The 24,448-nt window shown below is 36.7% G+C and overlaps 2 protein-coding genes across 2 annotated transcripts; both read right to left on the bottom strand.

Moving 5' to 3' along the window:
* Positions 1–714: 714 nt before the first annotated feature.
* LOC122304951 (protein tesmin/TSO1-like CXC 5) lies at positions 715–8,970 on the bottom strand. Its single transcript, XM_043117212.1, has 8 exons — positions 8,238–8,970; positions 7,004–7,111; positions 5,202–5,379; positions 4,057–4,416; positions 2,715–2,818; positions 2,545–2,639; positions 1,991–2,404; positions 715–1,386 (listed from the first exon to the last, which is right to left on the bottom strand). The coding sequence occupies exons 1-8, from the start codon at positions 8,546–8,548 to the stop codon at positions 1,115–1,117; spliced, it is 1,842 nt and encodes a 613-aa protein (XP_042973146.1). The 5' UTR covers positions 8,549–8,970; the 3' UTR covers positions 715–1,114.
* Positions 8,971–18,271: 9,301 nt separating this feature from the next.
* On the bottom strand, positions 18,272–23,819 carry LOC122304940 (transcription initiation factor TFIID subunit 15-like). The gene is made up of 3 exons (XM_043117200.1): positions 23,487–23,819; positions 19,498–19,801; positions 18,272–19,054 (listed from the first exon to the last, which is right to left on the bottom strand). Exons 1-3 carry the CDS (start codon positions 23,689–23,691, stop codon positions 18,439–18,441), a joined length of 1,125 nt encoding a protein of 374 aa, XP_042973134.1. The 5' UTR covers positions 23,692–23,819; the 3' UTR covers positions 18,272–18,438.
* Between the last annotated feature and the right edge of the window lie 629 nt (positions 23,820–24,448).

Genomic DNA, 24,448 nt, shown 5'->3' with positions numbered 1-24,448 from the left:
TTGGCTCGATTAATGTCATAGGCCAACCTTAGCTTTATGGTTGGGAGCCGTTAATGGGTTCATGGGCCGTCTAACCGTCTAACAAGCTTGGGCTAATTTGAGCCAGCATTTTGGGCTTTCGGCACGAGGGGAAAAAATCCCTTTACATGGTATTAGTTATAATATAAATAATCTATTTTTTCAAAAATTAAATAGTTTGTAACCAAGTTTAAACCCGCTTGATAAATAGATAAACTAATGTTGCACATAAAATATAAGTTGAAGAAAAACACAAGTCTTTACTTGTGTAATAAGAACATTAATATCCGGATTGGTTAATCAAAACTAAACAATCTCATCACATCTCATCTAATTATTATAACTTTTTCAAATTTTTAAACAAAATATAATAAACAATTTAACTTTTCAAATCCAAATACAAAACTAACATTAAAAAATTATATTATAACAATGTTTTATTTATTACTATTCAAAACATCTCATCTCATATCATTTGAACTGTGTAACCAAACTAAGCCCTAAATGAATTTGCCCATCTATTACTCACTCGAACTCAACTCATTTACATCTTTCGATATCAATACTGAGATGCCGACCTTCAGCAGTCACTGGAGCATAAAAAACTGTTGCACTAGAAAATAAAATGTGCCTATTTGAATTGAATTGGGTTACAAGATATCAATCAAATACACACCAAACGTATAATTCTTGAAATTCTAAGAAACTCATTCCGTGTTAAATTATAAGACTGCTCTTTGTTTCTCTAGAAATGCGAATAGTTAAGAAAATTCCGAGCACCTAACAATACAAGCTAGATTGTCATTCGCATTAATAATCTAAATGACATCTTGAGCAATTACAAGGCTCAGCATTATACACCACTTTGTGCTCAAACTAGGGTTGATGCTGGAAACTAACTTGGAAATATAATAAATTAACAATGGCGCAGAGGAAAAGAATAGAAAGTAAAAAGAAACATGAATTAGATCCCTATCAGCTCTAACAATGAGGCCCAATACCATCTTGAAACTGCATTGAAGAAAACCCAACAATGGCGTAGCATTGTTGAGATGCAGGGGAATGCCTTGGACAAAATTTCTGTACTATAAATCTTTTACATATCTTTTTCAGTCTTATGTTTACTATCACCATTTTGGGGGAGGAAGGGAACTTTTGGAAGGAGATCATTACTATTAGTCTCAACTGCTGGAATGACCATCTGAGATGTCTTGGCTGCAGGTAGAACTACAGCTTTTGCAATACCATTGCTAAACGGACCATGTTGATTCCCTGCTTCAGTTCTGGAGTTGGCATTGGCAGTACCATTACTCGGTACTTCTTTATGATCCTCAAATTCACTTCTGGCCATTGACGAACAGTTCGTCTCTGTAAGGTATCATGGAAGAGGATGTCAATATTTCTCAATACAAAAGAACGAAATAATTACAATTGTTGTCGTCATTGTTGTTGTCACTGCTCTAGTCAATATTATTATTTTGTAAGATGTTTGGGACTATGCATATAATATAAACCTTACCCCCACCTCTAATATTGCATGACCACATTATTATTTTTTTTGAAAGGGGTGCTCTTTTTGTGTGGGGGGGGGGGGGGGGGCTTCAAGCTTGTATAATTTACAACTGACTGATTGTCGTTCTGACTGCAAGGAAGCCATCTTTCAGTTTTGAATACAACATAAGAAAGCAACCATCCCCCATCCCACCCCACCCCAACAAAAAGAAAAACCGATGACTCCTATTTTCAGACTCGAAACTGGTTTATTTGTTCAGTCAGCCATAACTTAGTTGCTAGTGTTGAATTTTAAGCATTAATAACATATATAAAATGCCATTACTTTATTTTGAGGTCTCTCTTGACTCTGTTGTTGAAGTTTTCTGTCTCAAACAAAATTTTATTTGAAAATATTGGTGTGCCTATTTTTCATTCATAGTTCAGCTAAATATCAAACTTTAGAGGGAGATTAACTTGCCTTTTATTTCTCCAAAAGTAATGAGCCTATTTAGACAATCTCGAAGCTTCGTCAGAACAATCCTTTCCTGCTCTGCATAGACCTCTGTCATACCTTGTCCATAAGACAACAGTGAAGACGTGTTTCGATGGCCCATCAATCCATCAGGTGAAGTAGATGCCATGAACATTGCATCTTGTTCATCACACATCAATGCTAAAGTTCCAGGAGACATGGGCCTTCCTTTTGGCACATCAGCACCATCTGAACTGGAATCTTCAGCCAAGATTTTATCTGCCTGGGTAGCACTTGAACAATTATCAGCCACGGCTTTCTCAACATTAGGTTCCCTCAGGCTTTGAAACCTTTCTTGAGTTGAGGAAGCAAGGGACATTTCCATCTGATCTGCCCGCTTTTCTGTTGCACTTCTTTGCTCTGGACATTTAATCAAATGTTCATCATACTCAAATGTTCTAGAATTGGGAAATAATTCATCAGTAAATGAGTCAAATAAAACCTCTAGAAGCACCTATACCTTGCCGGTAATATGAACTTCTACACAAATCATGACAAACCTGCAATTGTTCTAGCAGCTTCTGCTGATAGTACCATCAAAACTGAGCAAAGCTCCTTCACATCCTGTGGTTGGATAATGTCTGCTAGAAGAGACCTTCACCAATTACATACAAGTCAGCAAGGTAACCGACCAGATTAATGGCATTTCGCAGAAGACCACAATTTTTACCTATATGTAAATTTTGAAGGGCCTAATGCCGCAGCTCCACCAACACGTGCACCTGGGACTGAACACAAGGAAGAGGAGGGTGCAGAAGCTTTGAGATGGTTTGCCTGGCAAACATAGAAACATGAACTTAAATATGTTACCATAAATTCTGACTGTAGTTCCCAGAAGTCAAAATGAGAGCAAGTTCAGTGATATTAAGTAATTAAAAGGGAGAATTAGTAAATAGTCCCAGAATTTACACCAATTTAACAAATGATCGCTCAATTTTCAAAACTTATTTTCTAATCCTTACCCTTAGATTCTGGGATTTTTAAAAATGGTCTTTCGGTTAGCTATCTGCAAAAAAAACCCTAACAGCAAAGTGCCATGCAATCATGTTTATTGATGTGACAAGGCACCAGTCTTAACAAAATATAAAAATAAAACAAAAATAGTTTTTAAAATTAAAAAAAATTAAAAATTAAAAAAAAAAAAAAAAAACTAAGGGTGTCATCCCGTCTGCTCCACACGTGGGCTGAGAATATACCAGCCCCCATGCCATGGGGGCTGGTTCCAACCCTCTTTCTGCCGCACAAGGGTTGGCTATTTTCCAGCCCCTACACAATGAGCACAATGAGGGGTTGGAACACACCCCCTCTTCTTTCTCTCTCTTCCCAAGCCCCAAATGTCACAGGGGCTCTCCCCATCAGTGGCAGTGGAGATGGGGGGGAGGTCTCATTTATTTCTTCCCTTTTCTTTTTTAATTTTTGTTTTACATTTATATTTTTAATGTTCTTGCATGATTTTTATTTTTTATTTTTCATTTTATTTATTTTAGTTTTTATGTTTTGCAGGATTTTTATATTTAGTTTTTATTTCACGTGCTTTAATTTTTTCTAACTTTGACCTTTTGAACTATTTTGACCTTATTTTTATTTTTGATATTTTGTTAAGACATGTGCCACTTGGCACTTTGCTGTTAGGGTTTCAGACAAATTGTTAATGGATAGACCATTTATTTTCTAAACCCAAGACCAAAGTAGTAAAAAAGGTAACCTTGGAACCTATGGAAATTTTTTTAAAAGAGTTTTAAACCCAAGTACTATTAATTTTCCATAATAAAAAAATTCCATAATTTTTATCCACGCATTAAGGAAAAAGCAGCCATATCCTACCAATGCATAGTTGATTATTAATAACTGCAGCAACTTTATTTTTATAACTAAAGCATAACTGTGAATATCCATAAAACACATGGTCAAGTGATTTAACAGAAGCCTGAATTTTAATAGCAACGTATTCACCACTTTTAACCAGTAATCACTCAAAATTTCCTCCTCAAATATGTCAAGATCAAGTTCACCTGTGGAAATTGCCCATGCCGGTAAATGGACGGGTCCTTAGCTGCTGAATCAAAGAAGAGCTCCTGAACCTTTTTTTTCTTTGATATTGGAGGGGATGCATAGCCAGAGGAACCAATAGCTCCAGTTATGGCTGCATTTGCTAGCTGCTGAATATATGCCATATTGTTGCCTTGATCTCCATGAAATAGAGCTTGTCTCTCCTCACTACCCTCAAAATTCTTGCAGTCTATGCATTTACAATTTTCTGAGCAGAGAATGTTGGCTTGGAAACACTCACAGTATTTTTTGAGGCATCCGGACTTTTTGCAATGGCATCCCTTGTTGTGCTTTCCCAATATTAAAACTTCCCCGGCCTCCTCCTGCATATAATTCAAAACAACATATGTTTTTATTAAAAGCCAAAGAGAATGCCAATGGCCTTGCAGCCTGATTATATTTGCACCCTTCTCTCATAAGGGATGTGCAGGGCTTTGGTCTCCATAGGACCCCCCCCCAACACACACACACACACACAAACACACACCCCCTAATCCAAAAAAAAAAAAGCAACAAAAGAAAACAATTTATAGAGTATACTAAATCCATGTATTACCAAGGTACACGTTCCAAATTATTATATGAGAACATGTATTTTTCCATTTTCTAGTCCAATACTTTTAATAATGGCAAAAAATATTATCCTAGTTACATGTAAATCAGAAAAGCCAACAAAAACAAACACACAGCCAAAAAAGAATATGAAGCCAAAAACAGACACATCATTCCCAAGTGCAAAAGTAACAAAATAACAACTCTCTATCTACTAATCCCTAGTTATCATTTCACGCACAAACCACACAAACTGCAAGCAAATACTAGAAATTCCTGATGGCAGAGGTTTTAGCACTAAAGATCCCATATGAACAAGAGCAGATATTTGGAATGGTATCGTAGGAGTAGATCCATCATTGACAGTAACAAAGATGCCACAATGACTATTCTAGACACATGATAAATGGAGCCCCTTAGAAACATTGGTTAACTCCATTAATAAAAAGATAGCTAAATACTATACTTCTGGCATTTTTCATCCATACAACCACAAGGTTACCCGGTACTTGGTAAACAACAAAATACAAAATGCTGCATTCTTAGATTGACATACCCTATTATCCCGCAATCCATGTGGGCTGCTTGCAATTTTTGGCCTGAATGCATTTGGATTACGTTCTAAAGTAGCTTCTACAGCCTCTCGCCTAGCAGCTTCATTCTCAACATTGTTATAACAATTTACGCAGTTGCATCCATCACAGTATATTCCAGATGCAAAACACTCACAATACCTGATCATGATGACATTGACAAAACAAGCTTCACATTGGTAAAAAGTACTAATAAGAAATACTATATCACAAATAATCTATTGGTAAAAAGCACTAATATGAAATACTATATCACACACAAACTATAAAAAATGAAGTTGTTGTAAGACAACTCAAAATGATAACAAGAAGAAAAATTACTTAAGGCACAATGTAGTTGGCTCTAAGCCAATAGAAGAATAGAATTCAAGCCTCATATCTTCAGATGCTTCAACAAGCTTAGGTATGGCCTTACTGGTTTCCACGGGTATGAGCACATGACACGCACGTACTCGCAAAGACAAATATGTACTTGTACATGCAAAATTGTGGGCATGTTCCATTTTTTGTTTCCAATATATACAAATAAGCACATCATTTTATGGAAAAGGCATTTCAAATGCTGATTAAGTAAACAAACTTTAAAATTTTGTCCAAAAAAACAGTGAAAGAGGAAGGGTTTTTTTTTTATTAGCACTGGGTGTCCAGGAACAGTGTCCTGACTAATCCTGGGGTTGCACAGGCCCTCGGCAAGGAGTTTCCCGCAAGTCCATTTTGGGTAATTCAAGGAGAAAATCCCTCAATCCGATGGCCTCTAAATATTGTTTGCACCCAAGGGGATTTGAACTTTAGACATAGGAGAGCATACCCCCAAGCCCAAGGCCTTTACCACTTGAGCCAACCCCTACGGGTTAACAGTGATAGAGGAAATTTGGTCAACCCCATAGTTTGAAAGTCTTAAAGTGCCACAAGAGTATATGCACTTGGTTAAATTGAAGATGGAGCACACTTTTGCAGGCGTAAGATCTTTCTTTTACTTTTTCTTATCCAATATGAAAGACCACATTCCCATAAATTGCTAGGATGGGCAATATAGGTGGCAACATCAAAGCAATGAATGAAGCTTGTTTGAGATTTATAACAAATGATCAAGTTGAAGATGAATAAGTTGGACCTGGGTTGCGATCTTGGAAACCCAGCTTCAAATAAGCCCAATAATATGTGTAATAATAGTGCAATACAAATGATTTTTTATTTAATGATTTTTAATTAGCTATCTTATATCTAAGTTGCACTTATATTTGTTAGCACTTATGCCTTCAGCCTACCCCAAAAACATCTGATTTGCACCATTATCTATCACATTGTTCTATTAATCAAGGCATATTAAAAATATGAAAAGAAAATTACAAAGAAAATACACGTGATCATGACATGCACAAACAAAACAGAAGAAACGTGTAAATCTCATAGAGTTCTACAATAACGCTGTGTACTCCTTAGATAGTACCTAACTTGTAGCTACAATCTGGACTTACCCCTTGATGACCTCAAAGATTGCTGTAATATGTAATTTCTTGGTTAAAACAAAAAATAGAAGATTAAAAAGTGTATTAATTTTATTCCCTTTCTGGTTCACGAGTCTTAAGGCAAAATGTTGTCAGCTCAAGTTACATAACTCAGAATTAAATTGTTATGAAGTAGTAGGACCACAGCACCATATTAAATGGTATAATAATCAATGTTTGTGTGTGAGCAGAATAATTCAAGAGTAGAACCTAACAATGTTCAATATCAGGAGAGTGTAAATGGGTCATCTACTTACAACTTTAAGCATCGCGAGTGTTTGCAATTGCACTGTTTTTGCTTCTTTGGAGTACCATCCTTTACATCAGAATTGGGTCTTGGTTTTGATTTTGGCGATTCCGGTTTTCTGCAGGAAAAAATGGTAGGGCGTTATACCAAATTTAATAGAGAAAATCTTGAGTTTTCATATTAATATATACGTGCCATATCGATAAAGTATTTGTGTTTGTGGACAACTACTTCTGTGAGCTTCAAGATTGTGCAAACGCGTCTTCAATAAATTAACCAAATTTAAGATAAGAACTCATGGTATATCATTTCACCAGAAAAAAACTATTATAAGGACAAAGCAGTCTTGATAGCCATCCCTTCTTTTTGGGGGGGACCAGATACATTACAGTAGACTACCTGAAGAAGTTATTACAAAAGCATTAAGGGAAAAATAAAAGGGTAAACTATAACTGGCAAAAAAGCCAAGAAGTTCAATCTCATATGCGGTGCAACATAATACACCATTATAAATATTGGAGAATTCATACAGACATCAACAGGGTAGAACTTCTGCTGCTTAAAGGAAAGAGTTAACACGTTCTCAGAGAGAATAAATAAAGCAAAAAAGACTGTCGCACGCTACAATATGTAGATGGGTGGAAAATAAAATGCAGAGTTTCTGGTGATCTCACTATTTACGTATAAAAGGACTAAATTTAAGCGTCTACATGCCAGGCAATTTTTAGTGTAGAAGGACTATTTATGTCATTGGAAAGAATTTAATCCTCCCACTATTCTATAAATATGGGAAATAAATAACTTTAAGATCCACAAAACAACAAAGTAGCCTAATGAGAATAAGAGCCGGATATAGAGCAACAACTGTAATTTCAGTATATAGGAAGCCTCATAATATCAGAAACATAGAGAAAGTCACACTCCAAAAACAAATATTTTAAACAAATAAGCAACTTTCTCTATAAAACATACAAACACAATAACACGAACCTTACTTTTCCTTAGACAAAGCTTCCAAATCAAACAAATTCCTTCTCAACAAACCACAAGCACAAGTAACCAAATTTCACTCTTAGAAAGAACCAAATCTTTTTTTTTTTTTTGATAAGTAGAAAGAACCAAATCTTTCCAACCAATCGCGCAATTTTCTCAAGAACCAACAATCACAATTGCCCAAATAATAAATTAGAAAAAAAAAAAAAATCAAATTTCGCTTCTGGAAAACCAGAATTGCACACACTTACACAACCCTCAATGGCGGATGAGCAGCGTGAGGCGGCGGCGGTTGCGCCATCACTGGCATCACCATCATATGCGGTTGCGTCTGCGATGCGACTGTCACCGTCGCCGCCACCATCTGAGGCTGCGGCTGCAATTGTGGCTGCGGGTGTTCCGGCAAGACCACACTCCCCGAACCCCCACCACCACTGAAGGCTGTGAAATCCAGCTGCCTTGCCAGCTTCTTAGCCGCCGGAGCCTCCGTGGACGCCGAGGCCGACGTACCTTCCGATTGAGCCTTTTTCTGAGGGAAGTCGCTTCCCTCACCTTCCCCCATCAAAATGAAAATTAAAAAACTCAATCAAAATTCCAAATTATTCTCTTTTTTTCTTCAATAACTCAATCCACTGATTACTTCAAGACAATCGCCCAAATTTCTCAAATTCAGAGACTTTCAGATCCAGAACCAATTCGAGAGCCACCAAGATATTCTCAAATGCCCCATTTTGCAGCTCAAAACTCAAGCCGAAGTTCAGCAGCTAATGACCGAATTTGAGAGGGTTTTAATTCACATACAAAAAGGAATAAAAATAAATAAAAATTTGTAAGAGAGAGAGACAACAAACATATACACAGATTTCGGTACTGTAAGAGAAAGTAATGGATGGGATGAAGAAGAAGAAGGAGCATAGGGACTTTTGCTTTGTTCGTCTCTGCTCCCTCTCTCTCCCGAGCTTTTGAAATTCAATTTTGTGAATATTGAATGGTGAGATTAGTGCTGGTAGTCTGATCCAACGGTGGATATGAGCGAAAAGATCTAACGGTGAGAATTCATAGGGGCATGAGTAAGCAGTGGTTGATCGTCGGATTAAGGGGATAATGATTTTCCACAAAAAGCGGTGTGAGCGGAATTATACCGTGAAAACAAGATATTTATAATTTATCCCAAAAAAAAAATAAATAAATAATAAATAAATAAAAAAGAAATATTGGCGCTGCCGCTCTAATTGGTACGAGTCAAGTAAAATGCGGCCAAGATTTGAAGAGATGAAGAGTTCTTTGGTCCGATTACAGGACTGAGTGAGGCAAGAAATGGAAGAATTGGAAGACTTGGACATAGTAATGCCTATCTAAGGAAGAGAATTCAGTGATAAATATTGGAATAGAGCATCTAGCTGAGGTGATGAAGAGAGGAGAAAAAAGCTTGGTAGGGAAGCAGTGCTTAGACAGTATAATTGATAAGGAGGTAATTCAATCAACCATAGCCAAGATTTGAAAAGTGGTCAAGTTCTTTTATTTCCGAGGCATAAGCCCAAATTTATTTGTGATAATGTTTGAGGACCAGGTAGACAGAAGCAAAGTTTTGAAAGGGAAACCTAGATTTTTTTTTATAATTTTCTCTTCATTCTTTTAGCTAGCTCAATGTAGGATTTTTAATGTAAAACTTAGAATATTTTGCAATTCATTGGCATTTGGCTAGGCCAATGTCAGTGCTCTAACATGTTAAGAAAGGTATTCCCTTCCCTTATTTTTAACAACCAAAGTGCCTTCATATCTAGAATACTTATCATTGATAATTTCATCGTGCCATATGAAGCATTGCATATTATGAAAACCAGAAAAAAATGAAAGACGGGAAGCTTGGCTCGATATGTCAAAAACATATGATAGAATTGAGAGGTGTTTATTGGAGGCAATTATGAGGAAACTTGGTTTTGGGGATAGGTGGATTTCACTAATCATGGAGTGCATTACTTCAATGACGTACTCTGTGCTTGTCAATGGACAACTTGGGGAAATAATAAAACCCTTTAGAGGAATAAGGTAGGGGACCAATATCGCTATATTTATTTATCTTGTGTGTTGAAGGATTGAGTTTCTTAATTGACTCATCTTAAAGATGTAGAGATACAAGGGATAGCAGTCTTAAGCAATGTTTTGAATACCGTACTGGATGCCGTACCGGTCAAGGCACTGGAACAAAATGTTTCAGTATGGGTACCGTTTCGTGTACCATTTCGAAATAGTCGATATATAAATAAATTGTATATATATTAATTATATTTCAAAATAATAGTTTATATATAAATAAATTATACATAAATATATATATATATAAATTATAAATAGTTTGGTCTAAATTGGGAGTCAAAAAATGAGTTTGTAGTTTGAAAAAAAAAAATTTGAGACCAAAATATCGGCCGGTACATAGGTCGGTACAGGCTGAAATATCGGCTGGTACGGTCGATATTTGAACTGGTACAAAATATGTAGAATTTTTGTACCGGTACGGTACGATTTTAAAAACCATGGCCTTAAGAGGTGGCACAAAGGTTAATTAGTTACTGCAAATGACTAAGTCATCTTTGGAAGGGAAAAACTTACATAATGGTCAAAAATTCAATGGCTCTTGAATAAGTATGAGAAATGCCTCGGGTCAATTTTTGAATAGGCAGAAAGTTATCATTTTTTTCAGCTCCAATACTGAATGGTTGTCAAACAATAAATTCTGCAAGTAGCTGATGTGTTAGCTTGTAGTAGTTATGAAAAGTACTTAATTTTACCTTGTATGGTGGTTAGATCCAGTATAATACTTTTAAGTATCTAAAGGAGAGGATTTGATTTAAAATTAACAACTAGAAGAACAACTTTCTATCTCGGTCGGGGAAGGAAATCTTGATAAAAGTCGTGATACAAGCAATACTAACCTTTCTTATGAGTGTTTTCATGCTTCCAAGAAGGTTGTGCAAAGAGATAACCACTATGATGTCTAGGTTCTTGTGGGGCCACAAGCAGAAAAATAATAGAATTCAGTGAAGGGATTGGTCTAAGAGGAGGGAATCAAAGAAGATGGGAGGTTTAGGATTTAGAGATATTGAAAGTTTCAAAAAGGCTATGCTTGCAAAGTAGTGTTGGAGGATGTTAAAGAAACCTATCTCCTTGGTTTCAAAAATATTGGAGGAGAAATAGTTCAAACATGGGGAGTTGTTCGATGCCAAGCTTGGTATTGGGCCCTCATTTGATGTGGAGGAGTTTGTGTTCTTCTCTAGAATTGGTTAAAGAACAATTGTTTTGAAGGGTTGGCAATGGCAACCATATCACAATTTGGAAGGATAATTTGCTGCCAATACCTACTTCATATTGAGTTCAATCCCCTCTAAAAAAAAAAAACTCTAGATAGAGACTCAAATGTGAGTGAGCTTATTGAGGCAGGGATTGATCGATAGAAAGAAATGTTGATTAATGATACTTTTAGTAATGAAGAGGCTGAAATTATAAATAGCATTCCCTTGTAGACTCGATACTGATGATAAATTGATATGGGGCCCATCTAATAATGGGGTTTTCATTGTCAAGAGTACTTATCACCTAGAGCACACAAGAGTGAAATTGCTAAAAGGGGAACCCTCAAATGCTAATGATATAGAAGATGACTAATAGTAAATATGGAAGTTAAGGGTGTAAGGTATGGTGAAATATTTTTTATAGAAGGCTGGACATGACATACTCCCAACTAGACTTAATCTCTTTGAGAAGAATATCATTGGTACTAACTTGTATCCAATATGTGAAAGAGAATAAGTGTCAATTATCCATGCATTGTGGAGCTATCTTGCAGCAACTGATGTTTGGACTGGACCTAATAGTCTCATTCAAAAGTGATCCAGTACAAAGACAAATTTCTTGGATTTAAGGAAGAAACTGAATGTGAGGTTGAAGGATGAAGAGGTAGAGTTGGTGGCATATACAATGAGAAATATATGGATAAGAAGAAATTCTCTAATTTTTAAAAACAAATTTGGGCATCCCATAATGGTTTTTCAAGCTGCAAAACTAGGACTTGTCGAACTTATTTAAGCTCAAAGTCACCAACAAGATAACAGATGTTCAATAAGTACTAAAAAAAAAACTAATTAACTCAAAGAAGCCACATGATAGGTTAGTTAAAGCAAATTGGGATGCAGCTATGGATATCTTGTCAAAGAAAGTGGGAATTGGACTCATAATCAAAGATGCTAAAGGGGATATCTTGGCTTTCAATGCTCAAATATTAATCACATAATGAAACCAATCATAGCTAAAGCTCTTGTTTTACGAAGGGCAATGGTTTTATGCATATAATTGGGGTTGACAAGTGTGGTTTTGGAAGGTGACTCCTAGATGGTAGTTAAGGTAACAAATAGTAATGATGAAATTTGCACAGACTATGGCACTTTGATTGATGATGCAAGGAGTATGCTTTATGAAAGATCAAGTCGGAGTGTCAGTTTCACATATAGAGTAGCTAATAGTGTAGCTCACAAGCTTGTAAAGCTAGCCTTTCTTTTCCTGAAGAGAAGGCATGGATAGAGAAAGTTTCTATGCAGATTTTGAATTAAGTATTGAATGAGAAATACTATAATGACTAATTATTTGATTCTTCTTAATAAAGTTATTCTCTATTTGAATTTTAAAATAATAATAATAATAATAACAACAACAATAATAATAATAATGCATGGCTATTAAGAAAAAATAATAGTATTAATAGCAAAAATAAGTTGTTAGGTTTACTCAATTGTGCAAAGTCTTATGAATTTTGACTTCTATCATTACTTTCTAATTCTAAAAAAACTACATTTTATTTTAGTAGTGGGCGATAGGTCAACTGAACTGAACTTACTTGTCTAAAGTGTCCAACTCATGGATAATGAATGGATAACACACCCATTATCATTGGTCAAGTAGGAAAATGTTTTTTTCCAATTTTCTGTATGTGGGCAGGTGGTAAGTAAGATACCCATTTGTCCAGTTTTAAACTACTTATAAATAAATGTAATGTTTTTCTTATAAAAAAAAAAAAAGATTCTGTTATGGCCCTCCATGGAAGCGAAGCAAGAAGTGAAAAGAGGATGGCTCAGTCAAAGTAAAGAGAAAGAACATAAAGTGTTTCTGTCAAGATGGGGGAAGAAGGCTAAGTGAAGAGGAACTCAAGACGCAGCGTTTAAGAAAGTGTGAGATGCACTATTTTAGGGAGGTAAGAGGGGTTTAGTGGCTGCCTTGAAGGGCACCATTTTGTGGGATGACCAGCCAGTAGAATGCAGAGTTTCATTTCTTAGAATAATGACATTTGAATTCCTGTAATAATTTTATTTCCATGTAGTTGTGTTATTTTCTTGTACTCGATTATTTACTTACACATGTTGTTTAGCCAATGGTTCTGTTAATCATCCTTGCAGGGGATATAAAGGAAGTGGGGGAATTCATAAGGGATATCTAGAAACTTGCTTGTACTGGAACACACTGGAGGTTAAGGGATTGCCTCAAATCAACCCTAATATCAACACATTCTCCAATTCTCTTTTTCAATTTCACAAATATCTTCCTGTCATTCCATCTTACTTATTACATTAAGTTTAGATTCCATTATAAATGATCCATTCACACCATTACAATCATACATAGAAGTTAGACCTATAACAATTGGTATTAGCAGCACCGATCCTTGATGGCTGAGGGTACTAGATCCAAACAGCATGAGCTGGTTCAATGCTAGGATGCCTAGGAGGAACGGATGCAGGCCATGAGAGAAGACATTTCGAAACTTACTGAGATGATTTGGACCTTGGTGACTAACCAGGCTCTAGTATTGTAGCACAATCCAAACTTCCACCACCAAGATGTGGAGCCTTAAGACCTACGCAGGGGATTCCAATGAGGAGTGCGCTTGGACTGCCCTTGTTTCGATGGGGACAACCCAGCATGTTGGGTCTTCAAAACCTCTCACGATTTTAACTACAATCAAACACCACCTGCACAAAGGTTATTAATGGAATAGAGGGAGAAACATTAGTTTGGTATCAAGATACAGTAGAGGGAGGTCAAATTAGTAGTTGGGAAACATTTAGTAGAGCCTTACTGATTCGATTTGGACCAATAGCCTATGATGATCCAATGGAAGCACTAACGAGGTTAAAAAAAAGTTACTACTATCGTGGCCTATAAGGCTCAATTCAAAGCACTCTTAAACAGACTTAGGGGCCTTTTGGAAACCCACGAACTAAGTTTTTTTTTTAACCTTGGACGTCAATATATTCAAATACCAGTACATAGATAGAATCCATTTCACCCAAAGAGACATATTTCTTCAACACAAATGGATGAGAAGAGGAAGAGAGGGTTGTGCTACCATTGCGAGGAGAAATGAAATCCCTTTCATGTAAGTCTCCTAAAATCTATTTTTTTCAAGGAAGTGATGTGTCATGGAGGAAAAAGGGGAGGAGAAATAATATGATTCCAAGGAGATGGAGGAAAATGGGCCTAATATTGTGACAAAAGGTACCTTGAAATATCATCTAATGCTTTAACTGGTACCTCTTGCCCTAATACCATGAGATTGTGTGGCGAAATTGGAGATGATATGGTGGTAATATTGGTGGATTCAGGAAGCACTCATAACTTCCTTGATCCTTCAGTTGTCAGCAAAAATAAACTACCTATCAATGGGGGTGGGAGGCTTATGGTTTGGGTGGCAAATGGTGAAATACTGCAAAGTATGGGCAACTGCAACAGTGTGTTGACAAAAATACAAAGTACTAATTTTTGCCTTTCATTTTATGTTCTATCCTTAGCTTGATGTGATGTTGTCCTAGGGTATAATGACTCGAGACACTGGAGTCTATTACATGGGATTTCTCTAATTTATATATGAAGTTCTAGTGGAAGGGACATATGCAAGGGTTAAGAGGACTAAAATTGATAGAGACTACTTTTGACGAGGGAAAGAAGAAAAACATGTGGCACACTCTTAACAAGGGGAAAAGGCTTTTTTTACAGTTAGTCCCGAGAGATGTCCACGAGTTTAATTTTGTGTGCTACCCAGAGATTATGCAACTATTGGCTAACTTTAAACAGTGTTTCAAGAGCATGTGGGGTTACCCCCAAAGAGAATCCACAACTACAAAATAGCATTGAAAGAAGGAACTAGCCCATACCTACTAGGCCCTACAGGTACCGTAACTACCAGAAGGTAGAGATAAAAAAGATTGTCACTGAACTACTTAATGCAAGTGTGATTAGGCCCAACTCATGTCCCTTCTCATTTCGTGTGCTATTAGTGAGAAAACAAGATGGAAGTTGGCGTTTATGCGTAGATTACAAGGACTTAAATCAAGAAACTATGAAGGACAAGTTTTCCATCCCCATAATTGATGAATTACTAGATGAGTTACACGGGATAGTGGTGTTCTCTAAGTTGGACCTAAGATTCGGCTACCACCAAATCAGGTTGGTGCCTAAAGATGTACCAAAGACGGCCTTCTGAACTCATAAATGCCAATACGAGATTTTGGTAATGCCTTTATGTCCCTTCCACATTTCAAGGGCTGAACACAATTTTTAAACTCTCTTTAAGACAATTTGTACTGGTCTTTTTTCGATAACATTCTTACTTACAGTAGTAGATGGATGAATATGTGGGTCATTTAAAACGGGTCTTGGAAACTCTAGCTCATCATAGCTTGTATGCTAAGAGGTTCAAGTGCCTCTTTGAGGTAGCTGAAGCGGACTATTTAGGGCATATTGTGACAAGAGATCGGAAATTCATCATAGGGTATGGGCTAATTGCAGCCCCATTAACTAGTGTTTCTCAAAGATGGGTTTAAGCAACATGGCCTTCCTAAGGCAATCGTATCAGATCGAGATCCAATTTCTTTAGTTCTTTCTGGAGAAACCTATTTAAATTACAGAGGACATCCTTGAATTGTAGCTCAGCTTACTATCTGAAAATAGATGGACAGACCGAGGCCTTAAACAAGTGTCTGGAGGGATATTTGAGGACTTATGTAGGGTCTAAACCTAAGGGATGGGTTTTGTGGTTGCCAATGGCCAAGTGGTGGTATAATAGTTCATACCACACTTCGAACAAGATGTCTCTTTTAAAGAAAATTTGGAATTCGCATAGTAAAGAATGAAACTTTATGCAGATCGAAGACGAACTGAAAAAGAATTCAAAGAGGGAGATTGGGTTTACCTCCGATTGTAGCCCTTCTAGGTGGTCCAACAGCTAGGAAATGTGGCCTACCACCTTGACTTACTAGCCACATCTTGGATCCACCTCATCTTCCAAGTCTCCTGCCTCAAAAGGAAATTTGGAACTTAGATCCAGCCCATTCCCTCACTACCACTCTTAAATGTCCATGGTGAGATCCAGCTCGAGTTCGAGCTTGAGGCAATTTTTGGAGCGGCGATTCAAATGGCAAGGACATTGTACCATTACAGAAGTGTTAAGTGGGTCGAGGCCTCGCACGAAGTCAATAGTTGGGAACTCTTATGGAAAATGCAAGAACTTTACCCACACCTTGTGTGCAAGGTTCTTTAAGAGGGAGAGAGTGTTATGGCCCTCCATGGAAGCGAAGCAAGAGGTGAGAAGAGGAGGGCTTAGTCAAAGTGAAAAGAAAGAAGACAAAGTGTTTCTGTCAAGATGGGAGAACAAGGCCAAGTGAAGAGGAACTCAAGATGGAGTGTTTAAGGAAGTGTGAGACACACCATTTTAGGGAGGTAAGAGTGGTTCAGTAGTTGCCTTGAAGTGCATTGTTTTGCAGGATGACCAGCAAGTAGAACGCATCGTTTCATTTATTAGAATAATGGCATTTGAATTCTTGTAATAGTTTTATTTCCATGTAGTCGTTTTATTTCCTTGTAGTCAGTTATTTACTTATGCGTGTTGTTTAGCCAATGGTTTTGTTAGTCATCCTTGCAGGGGATATGAGGGAAGTAGGGGGAATTCAGAAGAGATATCTAGAAATTTGCTTGTGTTGGAACACTTTAGAGGTTAAGGGATTGCCTCGAATCAACCCTAATATCAATACATTCTCTAATTCTCATTTTCAATTTCACAAATATCTTCCATTTATTTCATCTTACTTATTACATGAAGTTCAGATTCCATTATAAACCATCCATTCACGCCTTTGCAATCATATACGGAAGTTAGACCCATAACAGATTCAAATTGATGTCATTAGATTCCATAGAGTTTTGAGATCATTCTTTCACTCTTACTTTCTTCTTCTTATCTCCCTCTTTATTTGTCTCTCATCTCCCCAAATCTCCTTACCTGTTATTTCTTCTTTCTTGTCATCTTTTCCATTTCATCATCTTCTTTATCTTCAAGGATTGGCTCTATTGAGAAAAGTACAAGAGATTCTTCATGTTTTGTCTTCACAGATGATCTTGTTGTTTTATGTTTGATTTGCTGAGTTTTGCGAAATTGATTCCAATATTTTTGTTCTTGGCTATTGACTTTTGTGAAATAAGTTTTGATTCTTTAGTTATTTAGGTTTTATGAAATAGGTCGATTCTTGATTCTTGTTAGTGGGGGAATTTTGGGTCATACCAGCATTTTAAGATTTTTTTTTTAATTTTAAATATTTTATTAATCTTTAATGTATGCATGTAATTTATTATTTTGATTTTGCAAAAATACGAAAAAATTATATGAAAATACTTAAGAAACACGTTTGAAAAATTAAACCAAATAGATAATATTCTCTTTTAAAAGTTTCCATTTGGAATAAATTAAACTCACATGAAAATTCCCTAAAGTTCGGTTAATAACTCCAAGATAGTCTAGAGTGAGAGATATACATATGAAGCGAATGTCATAACATTTCCTCTTTAGAGTCCACTTCATGTATTCTCTCTCTGTCTCTTGAGTGATCTAAATTCAACATACATCATATGCTTTGGATAAATAGTACTGGCTTCTACACGCGTAGCCAATGCGCAAACTGCGAGATAAACATCCTGCAAGTACGTGGCCCATGACAACGAAAGGAACGTAATCTCCATCGACTCCGAGGCATCTCGAAGCTCAGGCATCACTAACCAAAGAGAAAAGAGGCAAACCAAGACACGGAAAAGAGAAAAAAAACCAGCGCAGCAGAAGGAAGAGTAAAATTCAAACACCAATACTGATATTCTTGTGTCAACAATACTAATAAATTGATAATTGAAAAAAAGTGAGTATTTTTTTTTATTTTTTTTTTAAATTTTTTATTTTTATTTTACCAATTTAAAGTTATTAACAAAGAAAAAAGATTCTATTTAAAGAAGTACCATTTTACCATGGTCGGAAACAATTAGTCCTGAGCTGTGAATATTCTTCCTCTCTAAACAAAAACAAACACCTACTTAAAACCAAAATTACACCTGCAAAGTTTACTCACTCCCATCCCCTGGTTCTGTTTAATAAGCATCTCCAATTCCATCTCGCCCCATAGCACGCCGATCATCTCGTCCCCACTCCATGTGCATATTCCGGCGATAGTCTTTTGGTGGCAGGCCACCCCTCATCGGAGAGCGGCTCCTCTCTCTAACATCACGAGCCCAGCGTTCACGATTCAGGGGAAATGGTGCTGGTGGTGGAGGTGGAGAGGGTGGCCTCCTCTCGAATCCTTTCCTTTCATTGAAGAAGACATCCCTGCCTCGGTCCCTGTGCCCCCAGTCCATTGGGATTGGCCTATCAAACTTGTGCCTCGCCCGGTAGTCATCTTCTGGATAGTCGAGCCGATCTCTCCCCATGTAGTGACCAGAAAACCTACCTTCATGCCTGGGAGGTGGAAGACCACCAGCCCCAAGCTCCCTGGGGCCATCCCTAGCCCAACCACGAGGTGGGGACCTATAGCCATTCATGGTCCTTCCAGGAGAAAGTTCCAAGGGAGGTGGGCCGGGGAAGCGTCTTGGGGGACCGTGTTGAGGAGGTGGGCTAGGATAGCCTCTCCGAGGACTACCCCCAGGCCCATAGCGAAATTTCTTGCAGCTATTACAGTACTCCCGCCTTGCAAAATTCAGATTCCCACACCTAAGGCAGAATCAAAAAATAAGTCAGAAAAAAAAGGTTCACTTAGATTCTAGAAAGAACAGTAGACAAAGCTTGCTAAAACCAAAAACTGTTTGCACCTAATGCCTGCTGCAGAATCAGCAGCAGAACAGGCAGAAAAAGAGAGAGGAAGAGGAAGGGGAGGGAGGAAGGGGAGGGGGAGGGGAGGGGGGGGGGGGGGGATTCCAATCTGGCAAAATATAATCAAAGACCATTTGTCCTAGAAAAGCCATTCTAAAAAATCTAAAATTTGCAAAACATAATTACCAAAAGCCAGTAGACATTGTGAACTGAAAAACTGCCGCCCAATATAAAACATGATAGTCAAAGGAAAAAAAAAAAAAAAAAAAGAAAATCGCAACTTGAAATGTTTATTTTTTTACAAGTCAACTTAAGTCGTCTTAAAATTCAAGATATGGACTTACAAAGGATCTGGGCAAATCCAATCTCCTTCTCTTGGACGCACATTTGGATTATTTCTACTCATGCCTTCACCTCTGAATGGCCCAGGACCAAACCCAGGCCTGTCAAAAGCTCTGCCAAACGGCTTGCCACCACCCCTTCCTCGACCATAAGGGGGTGAATAGTCTCGATATCTACTGGGATCCCTTCCGCTGCCAAATTCACGGCTGCGTGGTAGACCACCAGAATGATTAAAATTAGGACTGTAACGATGATCTGCAGCTCTGTGGCGTACAGGAGAACCAGAACCTGCATGAATTCTATATCCTGGAAAAAGAAAGCCAGTGAAGTCTAGAGATAAGCCACCCCTGATCAGATGACAAGGGGAAAAGTTGAAATTATAGTACACTCACGAAGCTGAAGAACTTTGACCATGAAACTACTAAATGACCTATTTGAACAAAGTTTGCAAGGACAGTTTCCATCATTGGAGGTATCTTCCTTGCCACAGGTAGCAGAAAGCAAAAATTTATGTGAAAGGCAAAGAACTCAAATGATATCTGCCTTTGTTACTTCCCAAACAAATGGTCCACATCACCAGTGAATATAACAAAAGAATGACAAATCAAACAGTGGTTACTTGTACTCACCACCTATTGTAACTGCTCGTAGTCTTCGAAAAGAAAACAAGTCCAGAATTACTATCTACAAAAGCCACGTCCATCACCCCATGTACCATTACATAATATATATTTTTGAACCTAAACATCCGAAAATCAATGCTAAACATCATCGATCTGGTGAAAACATAACTTAACACAGAACCATAGTAGTGATAAGAAAGCGAACTTCATCCAGCTCGGCAGCCAGCAGATAGAGAAGATGGATATGTGCCTAATACTAATCCAGCAGATACAGAACACCTCCAGTAAACCTTGATCCAAAACCTCACAGTTGAAACACAGCAGCTAAAAGGAGCAGCAAGACCAATCGAGTGAACCCACAGAGGAAAGCAACAACAAATACCCACCAAACAGCAGCTAAAAGGAGCAGCAAGACCAATAGAGTGAACCCACAGAGGAAAGCAACAACAAATACCCACCAAATAGCAAGCATCCAAATAACTCAATACTTTACCGACCACCAACTTGGTGTGCTTCTTTTCAATAACCAATTCAGCATCTTGTTAAATACCCCCAAATTTGACTTAACCGAAACATCAATGTCAAAGTTTTCCACGAACCAGAGAAACAGTTCATCAGAATGAGAAAGTGTGGCGACACAGTAAAGGCATGTCATATTCCAGAAGAGTAAATTCATGTTACTGTCTGCCATTTACTATGCTTCCTATAAGTTCAAAACAATAGAAAGGAATGAGACCTTTAAGAAACAATAACCCAAGTTTTTAAGGACCTGGAGCCATTTTCTGTACCAACTCACCACCCATCAGAAATATGATTATAACCAAGACCTACTAGAAGCTCGGTAGAAGATAGAAAGTAACATAGACAGAGAAGTTCACAAACCTCCATGCATATATCATCCACCGTAACAACTCTGAAAAGTACAATCTCATATTGGTTACTATTAAGACAGTCCGACTAGCCTATTTTCACCAACCAAGGGGAATAAATAAAAAAGGAACCCCCATCCAAACCATCATTCCTCATCAGGATAATCCAAGTCTATATATCCACAAAGGAGCTGCTAGAATCTATCAGTAAAGAGGGTGTACAGAACCATACATTTCCATGTATTAAGGAAACCCATGCAAACCAAAAATTATAATGCTCAAGTAAACATCTTCTTCCAAAAACAATGCCAGCTTCCAGAGAGGTAGATTCAGTAACATTCTATCAGACTGAACTTCTTGCAGTTGAAAGTCTTTCTACTTCTCTTTCTTGTATATTTGTTTGTTTTGATCGACAATCAAGAAGTTTTATTCATAGAAATAGGCAGAGCCCAAGTACACAGTATACATTAACTTCTCTTTCTTGTTCTTTTGATTGATAATGAATTGGAAATATCATCACAGTAACGCTAATGAGCGTGTGTTTTTCAGACGCTTTATCAAGGCATATGATCCCCTTGGATCTTTTCAAATTAATAATAAAATGACTGGTAGTCCCAGTTGGATATTATTTATTTGAACCCAACCCATCCACTTCATTCCCAGAAATACCCAATCAAAAATTCCCATGACCATGACTTGCAACAAATGAGACCCGGGCCCTTATTCTCATTGGTTCTGCACTCCATAAATTCAAACACAATGAACAGTATCCACAGATGGCAAGTACCATAAACATATTTAATTCTAGTACAAAACATATTCCCCATACCATCATCCAAGACCACACACACCAACATGGCTCCCCTAAGGCCCAGGTGCTTGAAGGCAACATTCAGAGCTGTAAACATAATAGCAAAATTTATTCGCAGTTTGATACTCCATAAGTGATACTCGATCCACATGGTCAGCATGCAACGTAAGGAATAGTCAACGGGCTTTAAAAACACCATTGGGTATTACTAGAAATAATCCTGATCAAAAAAGTATTACTAGAAATAATCATCTGGCAATATAATTTCAACAGCAGTGCCTACTGGTAAAGATAATTGATAATGATAGGCTTACTATCTCCTACCACCCATTTACTACTCTATAGTGTAATTGAAAACTTTTCTTTTTTTATTATTTTCTTTTAAGTGTTTTTTTTAACATCCTTAATCATTAAGAAAAAATTAAAAAAATATACAAATTCACTAATAGTCACTTCCTTAACCATTAAATAAAAAAAAATAACAGTAGTAAATGGGGGGTAGGAGGTAGTAAGCTTATCATTATCCAAAGATAATATATCTTATATTTAAAATAATAATAATAATAATAATAATAATAATAAAACATAAAACATTTTTAACTCTTAAGTCCATGACTAAAATTTGATTAGATGCAAACATGAGAGAGAATCACAAATACCAAAATAAATATGGAGATCAATTGTTCCTCAATGTGACCCTGAATTTGTATAGGCTTTCATACAATTTCAGAGGAAACTAAAATTTATAAATGAGTCATTTTGGCAGGATTCGTCCTCCAAACTATGCCATTCATTTACACAGGCCTATATGGACATTCCAAAGAACTAATTGCTCCATTGTGTTTAACAACACAAATTCATCATTCAGAATGGCATCGTCAAAAGAATGGCATCATTGAAAATAAAACAAAGCCACAAAAAGCAGCCATCTCAAACTTTCACCTTCTTTTGTGACTAGAGTAAATGTTCATTTCAGTGTCCCTATTCACGGTTATGATTTGCTCATTAAAAGATACCACACCAGACTAATTCAAAGTCCAAGATAATACAGAGAAATACTTAGAGATGCTAACGCCTGCAATAAAGCTACTCAGTCTGTAACACAAGCTAGATTTCCAAATGGTTAACAGAGATTAAATATCACCACAAAATTTAAATATATAATAAAAAACCTTTCCCCATATCATAAGAATATAAAAATACTATTCCTTTTAAAATCAAGAATTTCCTCGAGCAAAATCAATGGGACTACCTTCCTTTCGCATCAATCAATTCTCTAAATTCATGCTCAACAGTACGCATAACAAAAGCTGATTCTTCTTTGAGATAAACGCATTCCCAATCACATTGAAGATGCGAATAAAAACCAATTAAACTCAAAAAATAAAATTTAAAACCAAAGATTAAAAAAAGGAAAAATAAGCAAAAAAACAAAATACTAAATCAGTCATAATTATTCGGAAACGGGCTAAAATCAGATACAAAAGAACTATACATTTGATTTGACAAAAAACAGAAGCAATCCTACTACACAATCTAGGGTTTGAAAACACGTCAATTCCTGTAATTGAAACCTGAATCTTGATACTTAAAAGCGAAGCATAATCCTAAACACTCCAAACTCAATCTGAACATTAGAAAAGCACACCCACACAAACGAGAAGATGGAGAGAGAGCGAGAGACGAACCAGGCTCATTGGAATATCGATCGAAGCGAGAGTACGGAGGAAGCTCACGACGGACCTCTCCTGGCTCGTAATCGCTGACACGACCTCCGGCGCCACCTTCGGGGCCACCGTCTCCAGCGCCTTCGTTGGCGGAGGGCCGGACGACGAGGCTGCTAATGAAAGGTTGGTGGTGCGTTGTCGTTTGGTCCTTGTCTCTCGAGGACATTCTCTCCGTGTGTGCAGATGAGCAATGAGGAGGGCGTGTCTGACTGCCGAGATGTCGATGACAAAGCAGATGTAAACCCTATTTAGGATTTCTCGGATTTCTAATGTTCTTGTCCAAAATCACGAGGTTAAAATAAAGGACTTTCATTCTCATCATCTAATATATCATATATTACATTTATTTTTATTTTTTTTAAATATTTTTTAGTTTTATTTTTCTTTAAATTAATTAATTTTTTCTACTTATATCCATACATAATACATTTAATAAAAAAATTAAAAAATTATATGTAGTGTATGATGTGAATATATTGAGTATAATTTTTTTAAAATAAAGGTATTAGGGTGTGTAGTCTTTGTTTATTTTATTTTATGCAAATGAAGGTTATTATTAAAAAAATAAATTTCTTTATATGAATTCTAGATTTACTCATTTTTTTTAAAAGGAATATGTGAGAACTATAAATTTCAAAACTGCAAATATCATTTCTTTAAAATAAATTGATCAATATATGAGATGGTCCACCAACATATATAATTTTAACTAAATAGATTAAGCTTTGTTTTATGTGTCTATATTTATAAGAGTAATGTTATACACCACACTACCATCATATTTTCATTCTACTATATAAGATGTGGCATATTTATTACCATTAAATAAAAAAAAAATCATCCAATAAAGAATCATCCAATTGTAATAAATGTGTCATATTTTATATAATGGGATGAAAGTGTGACGGTGGTATGGTGTGTAA

Source organism: Carya illinoinensis, chromosome 3 (assembly GCF_018687715.1).
Source record: "Carya illinoinensis cultivar Pawnee chromosome 3, C.illinoinensisPawnee_v1, whole genome shotgun sequence".
Classification (NCBI taxonomy): Eukaryota; Viridiplantae; Streptophyta; class Magnoliopsida; order Fagales; family Juglandaceae; genus Carya; species Carya illinoinensis.
Note: the sequence above shows the minus strand (reverse complement) of the source record. Positions and strands in the feature narration are given on the sequence as shown.

What these genes read in the sequence shown, in the direction of transcription:
- LOC122304951 (XM_043117212.1), bottom strand. Translation starts at nt 8,548, where the DNA reads ATGGGGGAAGGTGAGGGAAGCGACTTCCCTCAGAAAAAGGCTCAATCG. An exon ending in ATGGATTGCGGGATAATAGG is followed by an intron (nt 4,417 to 5,201) that starts GTATGTCAATCT and finishes AATTATATGCAG; the next exon opens with GAGGAGGCCGGGGAAGTTTT. An exon ending in CCTTCAAAATTTACATATAG is followed by an intron (nt 2,640 to 2,714) that starts GTAAAAATTGTG and finishes TAATTGGTGAAG; the next exon opens with GTCTCTTCTAGCAGACATTA.
- LOC122304940 (XM_043117200.1), bottom strand. Translation starts at nt 23,691, where the DNA reads ATGTCCTCGAGAGACAAGGACCAAACGACAACGCACCACCAACCTTTC. An exon ending in TCGATATTCCAATGAGCCTG is followed by an intron (nt 19,802 to 23,486) that starts GTTCGTCTCTCG and finishes TTCTTTTTCCAG; the next exon opens with GATATAGAATTCATGCAGGT. An exon ending in TGGATTTGCCCAGATCCTTT is followed by an intron (nt 19,055 to 19,497) that starts GTAAGTCCATAT and finishes ATTCTGCCTTAG; the next exon opens with GTGTGGGAATCTGAATTTTG.